The sequence below is a fragment of the Ursus arctos genome, unplaced genomic scaffold (assembly GCF_023065955.2).
Source record: "Ursus arctos isolate Adak ecotype North America unplaced genomic scaffold, UrsArc2.0 scaffold_4, whole genome shotgun sequence".
NCBI classification, from domain to species: Eukaryota; Metazoa; Chordata; class Mammalia; order Carnivora; family Ursidae; genus Ursus; species Ursus arctos.
Genome location: NW_026623056.1, coordinates 5499051 through 5514931, shown reverse-complemented (window position 1 = coordinate 5514931; position 15881 = coordinate 5499051). Strand labels below are relative to the sequence as shown.

At 41.1% G+C, this 15881-nt stretch overlaps 1 protein-coding gene across 9 annotated transcripts in view; it reads left to right on the top strand.

Moving 5' to 3' along the window:
• TNIK (TRAF2 and NCK interacting kinase) overlaps nucleotides 1-15881 on the top strand; it is a 475440-nt gene that overhangs the window by 180678 nt on the left and 278881 nt on the right. For all 9 annotated transcript variants that reach the window (XM_057306485.1, XM_057306490.1, XM_057306488.1 and 6 more), the window contains one exon: nucleotides 2589-2654. In XM_057306485.1, coding sequence (XP_057162468.1) covers nucleotides 2589-2654 — 66 coding nt within the window. The remainder of the gene's footprint in view (nucleotides 1-2588; nucleotides 2655-15881) is intronic.

Sequence of the window (15881 nt, the reverse complement as noted above, 5' to 3'; positions counted from 1 at the left end):
TGAGGCCTCCCAGGTGGTCTTTCAGCCACGGGCTCTCCGTCCCCAGAGCTCTGGGCCCGGACCGTTGCTCCTGTCCCGAGGTTCCATCGGGAACGTTGTCCGCAGCCCCTGACCCGGTGGGGTGTAGCTGGAACTCCCGGACTTCTCAGGCTGTGAAGCCCGGGTCGAGTCTGCAGTGGGGTTTTTTGCCCTCCCAGCTTTATAACGATGGATTATATGGACGACAGTTCTTTCTCAGGGAGAAAGTGCTTCCACTGTTGGGTTTCTTTTTTTTTTTTTTTTTTTTTTAAGATTTTATTTATTTATGTGACAGAGAGACAGCCAGCGAGAGAGGGAACACAGCAGGGGAGTGGGAGAGGAAGAAGCAGGCTCATAGCGGAGGAGCCTGATGTGGGGCTCGATCCCATAACGCCAGGATCACGCCCTGAGCCGAAGGCAGACGCTTAACCGCTGTGCCACCCAGGCGCCCCCACTGTTGGGTTTCTGTTCTATTTTTTTGTTTCCTATGTGGAATCTTCGAAGGCACACAGTAAAGGGCTTATCTTGGGCCTGGTTTGCCTAAAGACAATAAATTAATTTTTCTTTCTTTCTTTCTTTCTTTCTTTCTTTCTTTCTTTCTTTCTTTCTTTTCTTTCTTTCTTTCTTTCTTTCTTCTTTTTTTTTTTAAAGATTTTATTTATTTATTTGACAGAGAGAGACAGCCAGCGGGAGAGGGAACACAAGCAGGGGGAGTGGGAGAGGAAGAAGCAGGCTCCCAGCATAGGAGCCTGATGTGGGGCTTGATCCCAGAATGCTGGGATCACACCCTGAGCCGGAGGCAGACGCTTAACGACGGAGCCACCCAGGAGCCCCTCTTTCTTTCTTTCTCTTTCTTTCTTTCTTTCTTTCTTTCTTTCTTTCTTTCTTTCTTTCTTTCTTTCTTTCTTAAGTTTATTTCTTCATTTGAGAGAGCGAGTGAATGAGCAGGGGGAGGGGCAGAGAGAGAGGGAAACAAGCAGACCCCAGCTGAGCAGGGAGCGGGATCCCAGGACCCCGGGATCATGTCCAGAGCCGAGATCAAGTCGCTTAACCAACTGAGCCACCCAGGCACCCCTCAAGACTAAATGCTACTAGTGGTGTGCAGTTCCTCAGCTTAAAAATGATTGCTATTAGACACGAGCGGGTTGCCAGCTATGTGCAGGGGTGGTGCTAGGCCCTCACTCCCTCTTCAGCAGAGCTCTGCAAGGCAGGTGTCATCTCCATTTAAATTGCCCAGAGGCTGAATTGCTCTCTCAGGGTGTCCTACGATCATGCAGTCAGTCAAGGGAAAGCTGGTGTTTGACCCAGGTCTGTCTGCACCCAAAGCCCAGGCTTTCCCTCTCCTGCCTCTCAGTCACCCTAACGATGTATGGCAGTGCTCTCCTAAAAGCATTGACTCTTTCGTAGTCTTCGTAGTCTTTTGTATTTGTCCCTCCCTCAGAGCATTTTTTTTTTTTTTAAAACGTGAGTTAGTGCCTAACATGTAAAAATTAGTCCACCTTGGAGACAAACAAAACAAAACGAAAACCTTCAGACCAGCAATATAGTGCTCATAGGTGGACGTAACAACTGGGTCCGGCTACGTGACCCCCGACCCCCCACCCCCGCAGGGAGATATGGCTTCTTCAGGTTGCCACAGACCCCAGCTGGCCCCCTTCATTCTTTTGCGTTACTTGATTAGCCTCTGTGGACGTTTAAGTTTGTGATGCCTCATTTAGGCCCTTAAAGAAACAATTTCTGTCCAGTGAGGTAGCAGTAGAAGCCAGAGTCAGTGTATGCTTTTGAGTTCAATTTTACAGGCTTCGATATTTTTTTCAGTTTGGGGGGATAATAATTCAGTAATAAATAGCAGCAGTTACTGGACATTTACTGAGAACCCCAACATTTAGCTGACTCTCAGCGTTAGTAGACACCTGTTTGGTGGTCAAGACGTGCATAAATCTTCAGTTCAGTTGGTATTCAAAATCCTGCAGGTCCTCTTCAGGTCCTTCAGGATCCGGAGACCAGGCACAGAAACATATTTCGCAGGGACAGTGTTGTAGAGGGGGAGAGGGGAAGCCAGACAAAAACATTCGGGGAGAGGCAGCTATGTTGCTTGCCTCGGCTTTTGGGAACCATTGACTACCTTGGGTACGATTTCCCCGCAATACAGAAACACCCCTTTCTTTACAGTGTTCAACAGAATGGGCAGCTCAGAAGCTTCAAAGAGAAAGATCTGAGAAATTAGAATCCCCTCCCAGGATGATGGGTCTTTCATTTTATCCTGATGTACCTGCAAGTGTATTTCCATTTGGCAGCGAGAAATGTGTTCATTCTTTTTTATCGTTTTGGTGGAAGTCATGTCTCCTTTTGTCTGATCTAAACACATCTCATAGAAATGTAAAATGGAGACAAAGTGGATTTTGACTAGTTTCATAGCTGCAACTGACTTAAATTTTAATAGTAATTAATGTTCACACATGAGTGCCCCCAAAGCTAAAATTGTTATTTATTCACTTTTTAAAAATGTTTGCTTTTGATTAAGACAATGCCTGGAATATTGTTTTGAATTTTTGTTTATTTTTTTTTAGGACCCTGCAGGGATCTTTGAATTAGTGGAACTTGTTGGAAATGGAACATACGGACAAGTTTATAAGGTAAGTTCACGCAGTTTGAACACGGCCGCTGTGTGGTTTTTGACTCATGAATACTGTGTAGTAGCAGTGCTGTCTTTTCTTGCTCATCTATGCCTCACAACAGATTTAAAACAAAATAATATGCTTCTTAATTGACTCTTCGTTTTTTAAAAGATGTCTGTGGTCCCATTGTCTGAACGGGATTCTGGGATTTGGGCCTTGTCCTTCCTTATATATTATAATGTGTACATCTGACACGTGAATTCCAGTGCTGCATATTTGAAGCTCTTTACTGTCTGGTTTCCTTTCCTTTAACACTGCCAGAACTGGTTTTCAAAGGAGTAAAGGATGCCTTTTACTGTAGAAATTTACGCTATTTAAGTATTGCGGCTGGAAAAGTCGATTTGTTACTGGCCCAGGGCGTGAATTAAACTGAGCTTAGTGGACAGTGTTAGGAGACTGGCCACGTCACAAAGCAAAGGCCTGATGGCAGCAGTGACTTTTAGAAGACAGGCAATAAATAAAAGTTAAACCTGAGTTGAGGAATAAGAAGTATTTTTGTCCTTTTACTAGTTTTTGCTTGTAAGTTCACTCAAAAATGCTTTTAAAAGATATTGCCCCCCAGTAAAGGATCTTAAAAAAATGACTGTTTAAAAATGTGGGTTGATTTCCCTCTTGATTATCAAAAGGAAATGGAAATGGACTGTTTTTGGATTAAAATTCAGGGAGTTTTAGTAAATGAGCTATTGAAATAAATGCCTTCAAAACAAACCAATTCTTTTCTCATGATTGTTTCTAGGGAAATATCCATCATTTTCCTGAGTGGTAGTGAGATGGGATGGTGTTTTCATTATAAACGATCTCTTTTTGTTTTCTTTTTAAAAGTTACTTCTCTGATCCCTAAACTTCTCTTAGTGATTAAAATTACTGTAGAACTCATCCATATTGTAATATTTCCAATTCTAGAGGATGTCAAAGTACACACACACACACACACACACACACACACACACACGATGTTCTTGAGAATTTGAACAAAATTGTAAACAGATACATTTAAACCTTTACTTATTGGGAGGTAGCCTTTGGTGTCCACCCAGGGGAAAATTTTTCCCTTGCAAGGAACGATTGTTTCCTAAAATGTCAACCCCTTGCAATTAGACAGAATGTAGTCCACCCAAGCTGTTCACTTGATGTTGATCCTGTCTGACACAAGAAAGAAATGTGTCTCAGCAAATGCTTTTAAATACTGTCGATGAAGATAATTAGGTTGGAAGATTGTGTTATTGCATTTTGAGAAATTGGATTGAACTTGTGAATTAATGTGAGCTAATGAATTGAGCTCTGATTTAGGTAGAAAATTACTTCTGATTTGCTGACAGTATGGAGTTGCAACTCTGTTGTATGCTCTTGGTTTTATGGTGCCTTTCCTTAGAACCATTCCATTGTTCTAAGCTTCCCACCTGTAGACTATGCATCTGGGGGACAATTCACAGCTTTGTCTACTAATCTAAGAGGTGGACACTCTTGCAAAAGAAGACAACAAAGAGATTAAGTTAGGGATGAGAATGTTTGGAAAATTCAGAATTATCTCTAATTTCTTGTCACCCGAAAAGAAAAGAAAAGGAAACAAGTGTTAAGAGGTGTTAGGTCTTTTTAGAAAGGAAAGATATTTACCAACTATGTTAACATTATTCTAAAGATGCCATTGTTGGGGCACCTGGGTGGTTCAGTTGGTTGAGTGTCCGACTCTTGATCTCGGCTCAGGTCTTGATCTTGGCTCAGGTCTTGATCTCACAGTGGTGAGTTCGAGCCCTGTGTTGGGTTCCATGCTGGGCATGGAATCTACTTAAAATAAATGAAGAAAGGAAAGAAGGAAAGAAGGAAGGGAGGGAGGGAGGATGGGAGGAAGGGAGGAAAAAAGATGCCATTCTTTTAGTGGTTGATACAAAACTTTGGCAGCACTCAGGCTGAAGGGAGACTGCAGAGAAAGGCCTTAGCGAACGCTTTGGAGTCCGGGACAGAAGACTTGGTCCCTTTTACCAGCCCTAAGTATTGTGTTGCGGCATCGCAGCTTTTCTGTGCGTTAGTCAAGTTAGAGTACAGTTAGAAATGCTTTGGGGATTGTAATGATATATCTGAGGAATTATAACTCCCTCCTCATTTAAGGGGTTGGTTTCTAGGCAACTCAGATGATATTAAGTGGCACCTGCTTATGAACAGAGATACCTGGGTTTCCTGAGCCACTAGTCCAGTCCTTTTGTCACCCTGAGTTCTGAAGGATTAAAGCTTAAAAAAATAGAAAAGTCAGAGGCCCCTGGGTGGCTCAGTCCATTAAGCGTCTGATGCTTGATTTTGGTTCAGGTCATGATCTTAGGGCCTTGGGAGTGAGCTCTGTGCTCTGTCTCGCTCTGTGCTCAGTGACGAGTCTGCTTGAGATTCTCTCTCTCCCTCTGCCCCTCCCCCACTTTCTCTCGCTCAAATAAATAACTAAATCTTTAAAAATAAAATAGCGAAATCAAATACTTGTGAACCTAAAGAAAAATAAGTTACAAAGTGATTGTTTACATTATAGGTTATATTTATCTTTTAGGGAATAAGTGTATTTCTAAAATACTGTAGACATAAATAGAAACTTTATAGCCCTAAGAAGAGATTCCTACACAAAAAAATTCATGATAAATTCTTTCTTTAAATTAAGTATTAAACCTTTGATTTTAATTTTTTGTAAATCCAGCTTTTGGTGTTCCTGAATTTCATAAAATGAAGTATAATTTTTGGGGGCAATTATATAAACATTGTCTTTATTTTATGGAAAGATGCATTATAAGTTTCTTTTTATAAGTTGTCCTAAGAAGGTCATGATATAATTTTATTTACAAGTAGTTTTTAAGAAACCTACTTAATACAATAAACAAAAATGTGCACAAAAATTGTAGATATTAAGAGAATGTTTTCTGCAGTCTATTTGAATATGAGCCACATACATCTGGTTGTGGAAATATAAATATTTTATATAAAGGTCATAGTAATGTTTAGCTTTTCAAAGTTATTTCTAGTCTTACTTCCAAGTCTGGCTTGGGCTCTCTGTCCTCGGAAGGCTAGATTTGTTGATCTTTAGCATTTTGGTCCCAGGTGGTCAAGTGGCAACTCAGTACTTTTTTACTTTATTTATTGGTCTGAGTACATAAATAATAGAGTAGTGATTCTCTGTCAGGACTTTTATTGAGGAAATCATCTTCCTGGGCCCATGGGTTCCATTAAAAACCAAACCAACCAAAGGCCACATACCTATTTTCTAGCAGTTTTGGCTGTTCGTTGACATGCCACATACTGGGAGCTAATGGAATTTTAATAAGTTGAGAAAATTGTTTAATGTTGCTGCTGAAACACCACTAAATCTTAGCCACAGATTTCAAAATGAATGTTGGTCTATCCTGTTTCTTAATTTGCCCTTTTGAAATATACACTGGTTATTACAGAGATGGAGATGTACTCGATCCCAGGGTGACAGTGTGAATTAGAAATATGGTAGAATCCTAAGTATCTCTCAGGTTTTTCTCAAAACCTCCTTAAGATTGTAAAGCATGGACTAAGGAGGCCGCCTTGAGTGTTACAGAACATGTGTGAGGAGCACTGGAGTGAGTGCGTGCATGAGCTTTCAAAGGATTTCAGAGGTCCTTATAGGGCATCTAATCAAATCATTCCTCTGCCAAATGTCTGTTCAGCCCAACCTTGGTCACTTCTGGTCATGTAGAACTCCCTACCTCCCAGTCAGTCCATTTTCTTGCAACTCTCTTTGAATGTTCATCATCATTTTGAGCCAACATTCTGCCTTCCTAAAATGTTTACCATTTCAAGCTCATTCCATACCCTCAGAGCTATTTTAAAAAATAAAACTTAATCTCCTTCCACAAGAACATAGTCCTCAGATATTTGAAGACTTTTCCTTTCTTCCCCCAAATCCATACTTGTGTCTCCCGTTCTTTAGGCAATATAGCTTCAAGTTGCTTGATTAATTCTTCGTATGACACAGACCTGAGGCCCTTCATTATTGTAACCTGTATCCAGAACTATTCTAATATATTACTAAAAATTACACTTTATACTTTTTTAGAAAGGTTTATTTATTTATTTATTTATTTGAAAGAGAGAGAGAAAGAACGCACGTGTGAGCGCGTGATAGGAGGGGGCAAAGAGAGAATCCTCAAGCAGACTCCCCGCTGAGTGCGAAGACCGATGTGAGGCTGGACCCATGACCCATTTGATCATGACCTGAGCTGAAATCAAGAGTCGCATGCTTAACAGACTGAGCCACCCAGGTGCCCTTAAAAATAATACTTTATACTTTTAAATAGTTTTCTGTTTTGTAAACCATTTTGTATATATGATCTAATTTCTGATTTAATTCCTATAATTTCATGAGAACCTTGTTCTTAACTCCAGGTCTTTATAGCAATAGTTTCCTCTGTCTAGAACACTTTCCCCCAACCCTGTCGTGACTGGCTCCTTCTCCTTCAGGTCTCAGTTCAAATGTGACCTCCTCAAGGAAACCACTTTCCATCCTTGTATCTAATACAGACCGCCACTACCTCTGCCTCCTCCCCCACAGACTTTCTTTGTTACATCAGCTTGTCTTATTGTCTTCATGGCATTGCCACTCTCTGAAATCGTCTTGCTTCTTTGTTTGAGTACACAGTAAACAATTTGAATGCATAAATAAAGGAAAAATCAGGGTAGAGCCTAGTGTGTCTAACCACCATTGTATCCCTAGTCTGGTACATAGTAGATGCTGACAATGGTGGGCCCAGAATTGAGCTTTGTTTTCCTTGATCATTCTTTTTATGTTCATTTCCAGTTTTTCAGCATTTCCCCTAAAATATTATTAGTCTGCTTATTTCAGAAATGCATATTTGCACAAAATAACCAACAAAATGCCCTACTTGTATTTTATGATGGGAAGTGGGTGTGCATTTTATGTTAAATGAATTGTTGATAATCTATAAAAGCCAGGCCCATGCTGGACATTTACAGAATGAGGCAAATCCATTGTCTGGGGTTTCAGTCTCCTGGCAAAGGTTCTTAAACTCTAGTGTGCAAAACAAATATTTGGGAAATTATTAAAAATATAGATTGCTAGGCTCAATCTCTGAAATTTTGATTCAGTAGGTCTGGGGTGGGGTCCAGGAATCTGCACTTTTATTAAGCGTGTGGATTCATTCTGATATTTATGGCCTTGGGGACATGACTCCAGAAACTACAAAAATGAGTGTGGATTACCCTGTTGTAGGGCCACTTGAGTGAATGCTAATCCTCATGCTTTTTGTAATCATTTACTTTAGGATTTCCATGCTGACTCCAACTTGCGTCAACTGAGAAGTCAAAACCATAAAGATCCTGACCTGAGATATGATGCCAACCACTTTTGATGTACTCACTGAGCGATTAAACTTTTAGTGTTTTTATTTGACATGTTGTGATTACAGTTTAAGGTTGTCCTGAATAATTCAACTCAAGACCTGAGAATCAATATGGTCAAACCGCCTTGGTATAGATAGGAGAGTCTGAGCCTGCTGCATGTGATTTCCTCAAGTCTGTACAGTGTGATCTCCTAATGAACCTTCTGTTAAAGTAAGACAAAGCATTTTAATAGTGAGCTCATCAGTAGTTTTGATATGGAGGTGACTACATGATACACTCAGGATGCAGTGTAGCTTTCATAGTCTGTTCTCATGAATCATGAATTATACTATTCACTTCTCTTTTGGTAAGGAGTATGGGGAGAATGTTGTGTTTCTTAGATAATAGTGGCATTTGTTTTTTTTAATCAAGAATTTCCAATACAAGGAATGCATTATTTCAACAGTTGTTGGGTGCCAATGAAAAAAAGCCCTGTGCTCTGTGTGGGAAGAATGTAGAGCCAACAGAGGGGGTTCCTACTCTGTAGAAGCATGCGATCAGATGATCTCATTAGGACTCTGAGTGCTTACTATGTGCTCAAAGTTTTCCTGTATATTGTCCTAGTTACGCCTCATGATTTTGTAGGGGAAGGAACTAAAGCACTGTTTATTAAACCACATTATCGCTCGAGTGCAGGGCTTCTCCATCTTGGAGCTGTTGGCATTTTGGGAGGGCTAACTCTTTGCTGGGGGGGGGGGGGGCGGCTGTCCTGTGCATGGTAGGGTGTTTCGCAGCAGCCCCGGCCTCTATCCATGAGCTATCAGTAGCACTTCAAAGTCATGACAATCAGAAATTTCTCCCGACGTTGCCGAATATTTCCTGGGGAGCACAGTTATCCCCAGTGGGAATCACTTCTTTAAGGATAAGACAAGATAGCAAAACTCTTAAAATTGGTGGGCAGAGACAGTGGGAGTGTAGAGTATGGAGCAGTAATGCTGCGCAGGCAGAGTGGAGACCCGATGGGACTATGGAAGGGGGATATGGAAGAAGCCTGGAGGCCTTGGCATTTGCACATCTTGGAGTGTAACTTAGCATTTTATTAAGTGGAGAGGAGTGTAGTAAAAAGAATTTTGGAGCAGGACTGAGCTGGATTTCCAGCCTGGTTCTGCCTCGTTCTGGTGTGTGAAGATAGCCAGCTCTCTGCATCGAGATTTCTTCATCTGTTAGTAATAGCGCAGTGGAGGGCTGTTAAGGAGCTTGGGGTGTAACATGTCTGGAAGACCTCAGCGCAGTGCCTGACGCACAGTAGGCACTCAGCAACCTTTGCTTCTTCCCAAACACACGTGCCCGTGGAGCCTAGCTTACCAGTTCTTTCCATGGTCTTATTTTTATAAATTTTATGACCTGAAAGAGGCATTCATAGAAGATGAGGTCAGAAACATAGATAGCTTTGTGCTTCCCCTTCTATCTTTGATTTCTTGGTATTTATGTATGCTCAGAATTGCATTATTTATATTAAATCCAGTTCGCAATACTTCTTATAAGGTATTTGATGATTTAATTGCCAATTAGATACTGTAGTTGATTTTTAGGATTAAAAAAAACCCCCAACATCCTGTAATTTGTAAAGAAAAGATAGATGATTAGGGGAAAGAAGAATTGCTTGTAGCTCTCTGGAACTTTAGGGGACATGAGAGTGAATCATTTACCCTTGAAATGTGTTGTCTGGATAAGCTCTTCATCCTCAGAGATCGCCATGTTGTTTGCATCTAACTTGGCTCGAGACCAAGGCACCTCGTGCTCTGATCTGTCGGGGGTAATGAATTAGATGGTTGCCACATGAGCACAGAGGGAAGACCTTCATGAGCGCCTGTATGCCCCATGTCAAAAGGCAAGGTCTCTTTCCCTGCGAGGTGGCGGGACCTCCAGAGTGGCTCCCAAAACTTACCACAGTGGATGATGTGGGCTTTCTTGTTGCTACAAGTAGTTCTCAGCCCTCACTGTTTGTAGTAATCATCTGGATACCTTTGAAAAACTAGATAGACCTGGGCCCTTCTCCAGAGACTTGGTTTTCATTGGTTTGGTGTATGATTGGGTAGAGTTAGCTTCTGGAACTTTCCAGGTGCTTCTAATAGGCAGCCAGAACTGAGAGCCACTGGACTAAGGTATTGCTTCTCAGGTGATACAGGGGCTCCTCTTGGTGTCTTTGCTTTTGAGAAGGAGTCTCTGCCACTCTTACCTCTATCTTCGGGTTTTGTTTACCTCGCTTATTCATTTATTCAGCGTCAGCCTTTATAATAAGCGTCTATTATAGGCTTGTCACGTGTGTGCCCATCTTCCGTTGGAAGTGTTTAGATTGTTTTAGTTCAAAATACTTCCATTTCATCTCATATCAGTGAATTGCCGGATAACTTGATGCACAACACCCTGGTGACTTGTAGTTTTTCGATCTCATAACACCCTTAATGACTTGGTGATTATAAGGCAGTCTCACGTAATTAAACAGCTGATACTTACTGTGCATAATTACCATTATTTTGGGTTATTTGTCACCTGTAAAATAAAACTCTGCCAGGATTACAGGCACAGAATTTAGAGCTGTGCAAAGTTTTAACTATTTTGTACATGGGAAACATTTGTGACCCTTTTGAAAAAGAATAACCAATTCTTATTAACCAGTTAATTAATTGGAGCCCTGAGACTGAATTTCTTATCTCTGTGGTTTAACCTCAAATGTAATTTTATTAAATCTACTTGGACATTTTGCATGTGCAAGAATAAGTATTTGCAGCTTGACAAGCAAATACATACTCTTTTCTACGTTGGAGCCCTGCTTGGTGGTGAGAATTCAGAACAGGGGAACAGAGCCTTTCCGGGGCCTCCAAGTCAGGCTGAGTGCTACTCCTTCTGCCCAGTGCTGTGGCCTTGGGCATCGCTTCTGATTTGGGTCCTGTTGCTTACTTTCCAAAGCAATGACAGAACTTGTATTTTTTGTTGTTGTTGTTCATATCTACAACAAAGGAGAGCAGCTGGCTCACTGAGAACGCTTAATAAATACCAAATAGCTACTGCCATAATATGGGGATAATAACAATATCATCCTCCTAGGCTGTACGGAAGAGTTACGAACCAGATGATGTGAAGAGCTCAGTCTCCTTTAGGGGGAAGATGCTCGATTATTTTAAAAAACTTGCCCTAGTTATATAATTTGGCCGCTAGGATATACAGTCTTTCACAGGCCACTAGCATGTTCCAGGTGACACCTTTCTTTCAAGTATTTCTTGAGCAATTGAGTCTTGGTCAGGAAAACAGTATGAGGCTCCTAGCTGAATTGACTAGAAATCTTGCTACTTTTTAGTTTTGCTTCTCTCTGTCTTATTTATTGTGGTAAAATACACAAGCACAGAATACCGTGCAGTAACAGCAAGTACATTCACGCTGCTGTGTATCCACCGGCACCAGCCAAATCCAGAACTTTCCACTGTCCCGCACAGGAACTCAGCACCCATTCCGCAATAACTCCTCATTCCCTACTTCCCTTCCTCCCCCAGGCCTCTGGTCTTTCTTTTAAAAAATAGGGTTGAGGTGGAAGTAGAGGTCAAGGTCCATAAAAATGTACAAGCATTTTGTATGATTCCTAAAAGAGTGCGGTTCATGTTTTCTCTACTCACATGTTCTAGGCTGTGGTTGTATTTATTACAGTTTTATGAATGAGGTTCCCTTTTACTTTTAGATGTATCAAGTATTTTCTTTTTTAGCAGTATATTTCTTTTTTCTTTTCTTTCTTTTTATTTATTTATTTGACACACAGAGAGAGAGAGAGCGCGCGCCCAAGCAGGGGCAGAGGGAGAGGGAGAAGCAGGCTCCCTATGGGATCCCAGGGGATCATGACCTGAGCCAAAGATAGATGCTTCCCTAACTGAGCCACCCAGGCACCCCAGGAAATTTCTTTTTTCATAGTAAATGCAGTATTTCACACAACAGCAGAATGTTCTGGGTGGAGGACTGCTGGGGTCCCCTTCATGCAGCTATTCCTTCATCAGTGCGACACTCACCTGATACTCCCCGCCCTGCATCAATCCACGTGGTGGCCCCACACTTAGTTCTACCTCCCCCATTCCCAGGTCCCTCGTGATGGGATCTCTGCCTCTCCCTCGAGCCTCGTCCTTGGCGCATCCCGACTCCCTTGTGCTTCAGTACTGTCTCATTGCTCGGCTCTCATGCAGAGCCCACATGCTTTCTACTTATTCGTGCTAGCTGTCCTACGTCCTGAACACTTGGCTCAGGCTCAGCCCCCTTCTCCGTACCCTTTGACACCTGCTGACCTCTTCACTGCACTGACCTCACAGTTTTGTAATGGTCTGATTGTTTCCACCCTAAACTCTGAGCTCTTTGAGGTCCAGAACGTTACCTTACTTTTTCTCTAGTGCCAATGCAGAGTAGATGGCAAAAAACAAAAACAAAAAACATACCGCTCCTATATTTTGCTGAGTTTGAAAGGCTCTGTCTTAGTGAAATATGTGTCATTTTTTGCTTACTCTCAAGTGTTTAATCCAGGAAAATTTATATAATAATAATTTAATAGCCAACAGCAGCTTAAATACTGATAAGTCAAATAAAAAGTGTCCACCTACTGTGCAATGTAACAAAAATAGGATAAGGAGAAAATGTTTTCCCTTCTTTCTAAAACTAGCCTCATGGACATAATTCTAAAAGTGTCCATGTGGGAAAACAAAAGGGGCCACAGCTCATCTAAACTTGCAGAGACCCTGCTATCCAGTAGTGCATATACTCATGTATATGAGTTTTCTTAGGTTTTCCTTCTGCCTTGTCTTTGGGACTGTGAAGTTAAACATCAGTACTGATGGTTGTAACCATTTTCCTACAACCTTCATGCTCATTATTTCACTTGACCTTTACAGTTCCCCAACAAATGAGATAACAGAGGTATGGATGGAGCACTTGGGATCTCAGAGCTTATACATGACTTTCCTAATATCACCAAGTAGGCGGTAGAGCCTGGCTCGTGGTCAAGAAGCCTAAATCCCTTTAAATGTCTGGCAGGGCTTGGTCTTGCCCTTCCCTTGCATTGCATGTTCAGAATTCATTTTCAGTAGATCCCCGACAAGTCTGAATTTATAACCTAAAGCAATGGTGTCATGACTTATTTCAATATGTAGTTCTTCTCATCTTTGTATCCAAAATACCGATGCGTGATCAACGACTGGGTAATTAATCACTAATTTCTTAGCAAGCGGAGACACTGTTTTTTTATACAGCAAACAAAATTGCTATTTTCCCACAAAGATAAGAAGGGGATTCTTTTCCATCTACAAAAAGGAATTGGCAGGCTTTACTAAAGCTTGTTACATTTACAATATGAAATGCTGCTGTGCTGATCATTTGAGGGAATTGGTTGCTTCTTTTCTCATGATTTGTTTTTTGGTGGGAGAGGGGAGAGAATAGCATATTTCTGGACTTCTTAAAAAATCAGCTCCAATAGCCAGGTGCTTTTTTTTTCCTTTGCAAAAGACTGCAATCAGACTGGAGCTTGCTAAATGTTTGCTGAATTGAATTGATTCATTCTCTCAGCTGTAGTTATGTACTTTTGTGAGCAAATGGATGACTCTAACTGCTCTGGAGACCATGCAAATATTTGCCAGGTGCATAATCCGTACTCTTCTTGATCCTGAGCAGAGAGAAAGCCAGGTAGCTGTAACCTGGCGTGGCACTGTGACAAAGGGCTTACTCTTAGCTTTTATATTTCCCCCTCTCAGGGGGACCTAGGTTTGTGTGTTGGGGGTTGGGGGCTGCGAGCAATAATGAGACAGAAGATGATAGAAAAGAATTTCTGGTTTATTGTTTCTGGTTGATCTGTTGCTCAGGACAGAATTTCTGACCTGGCTACATGATGAGGTTGCAAACTATTTACTGGATAATTTATCATGAATGCAAGTTGGGAATACCTGTGTACAAATTCTCGATTTCTGTTGCCATTAAGGACCACAGTATTCACTCTTCTTTCCCTACACATTGTAGGTATGTAGCACCCATGACCCAGGACACTCGCAGTGCCTCTAAAAGCTATTATCAGATGATTCAATGGCAAGTCTTACCCATGTCGATCTCATTCTTTCTCTTAGTAATGTGTCAAAACAGTGAAGGCTAGTGACAACACAGGGCACTGTGTCTTTTTCTTTGAATGGAGGCAGACTTGATAGCAGATATTCTCTCTTTTTAAGGTTTGTTTGTGTTTGCTTATCTGTCTATCTATCTATCTATCTATCTATCTATCTATCTATCTATCTATCATCTATATCTATCCATCCATCCATCCATCCACATCTCTACACCCAGCATGGGGTTCAAACTCACAAACCCCGAGATCAAGACTCTTGGGCTCTTCCCAGTGAGCCAGCCAGGAGAGAACCGATTGTAGATTCTCTTAAAACGAGTTTCAAATTAAGCTGATCCTGATTTCCCTCAGCTAACCTTTCTGGAGATTTTAGCAGAAGAGGAATGTTTTGTTACCTAAATGGTCAGTACATTTTGTTCTACCATTTTGTACCCACTTAAGCACTTTGAGAGATACTTCAAAACTTTCAAAACCTTTCATTCTCTGAAGAAACTTATCATGGAAGCTAATCACCCAAACTGCTCCCCTCCACATGTGAATATGCCCCTGTGTGAGGGTTCACAGGAGAGGATGCTTGGCACCCAGCCCTCCAGCTAACCCCAGCTTTACTGGGGAAATGGGGTGAGGTGAGCCCATGACCGAGGAGGAGCTGTGGCTGCTTTCCTCCTTGGGTCTCCGGTTTATCTGTTGCTCAGGACAAGACTTGCTCGAACAAGACTAATGCCTGCAGTTAATCATCTGAGTAAATATGTTATAAATTTAAGATGTGGCCAAGAAACCAGTGTTGGTAAGGGATGGGGGGAAAACACAAACTAGAAACAAGAAAGTCTACCAACAAAACCCAAAACAAAACAGCAGCCTCCAAAACAAAAAGCCTTGTGTGGAATATTGATTTTCAGTCCAGAAGCACAGATTTATGAATTTCTGGTTAAGCTGATGAATAACACCGTGGTTAAGTGTGCTCTTTGAAATTTGGCTTTAATACTGTGCATTGTAGTGTTAGTTCTTGTTCAAATCTATATATTGTTAATACCTAAAAGTAAGTAGGTTTCCCGTCACACCCCACTCACCACTTAACCTCATACCCCAGCATTCTGTCATCTGCATCTCAGTGTTGAAGGGACTCCTTATTCTGTACAATAGTCTCTAGGGAGCATCTGTTTGTTTTTTTAAGTTAATTTTTTTCACGTATTCCTTTTTAATTTTATTTTAAATTTGTTATTTATTTATTATTTATAGCTGACATATAATATTATATTACTTTCAGGTGTACAGCAGTGATTCGATATTTGTATACAAGGCCATATATATATATTTGCATGTTTATGTATATATACACATACATGTCAGATCTTTTTTATCCATGTACCCATCAGTGGACACAGGTTGCTTCCATCTCTTGGCTATTGTAAATAATGCTGTAATGAATGTAAGGGTGTATATATCTTTTCCGGTTAGTGTTTTTGTTTTCTTTGGATCGATACCCAATAATGGAATTGCCAGATCATAGATGGAGAGTTCTATTTTTAATTTTTAAAGGAATCTTCACACTGTTTTCCATAGTGGCTGCACCAGTTTACGTTGCCACCAACAGTGCATGAGGGCTCCCTTTCTTCTCATCCTTGTCAACACTTGTTATTTCTTGTCTTTTCGATAATAGCCATTCTGACAGGTATAAGGCGATATCTCATTGTGGTTTTGAGTTGCATCTT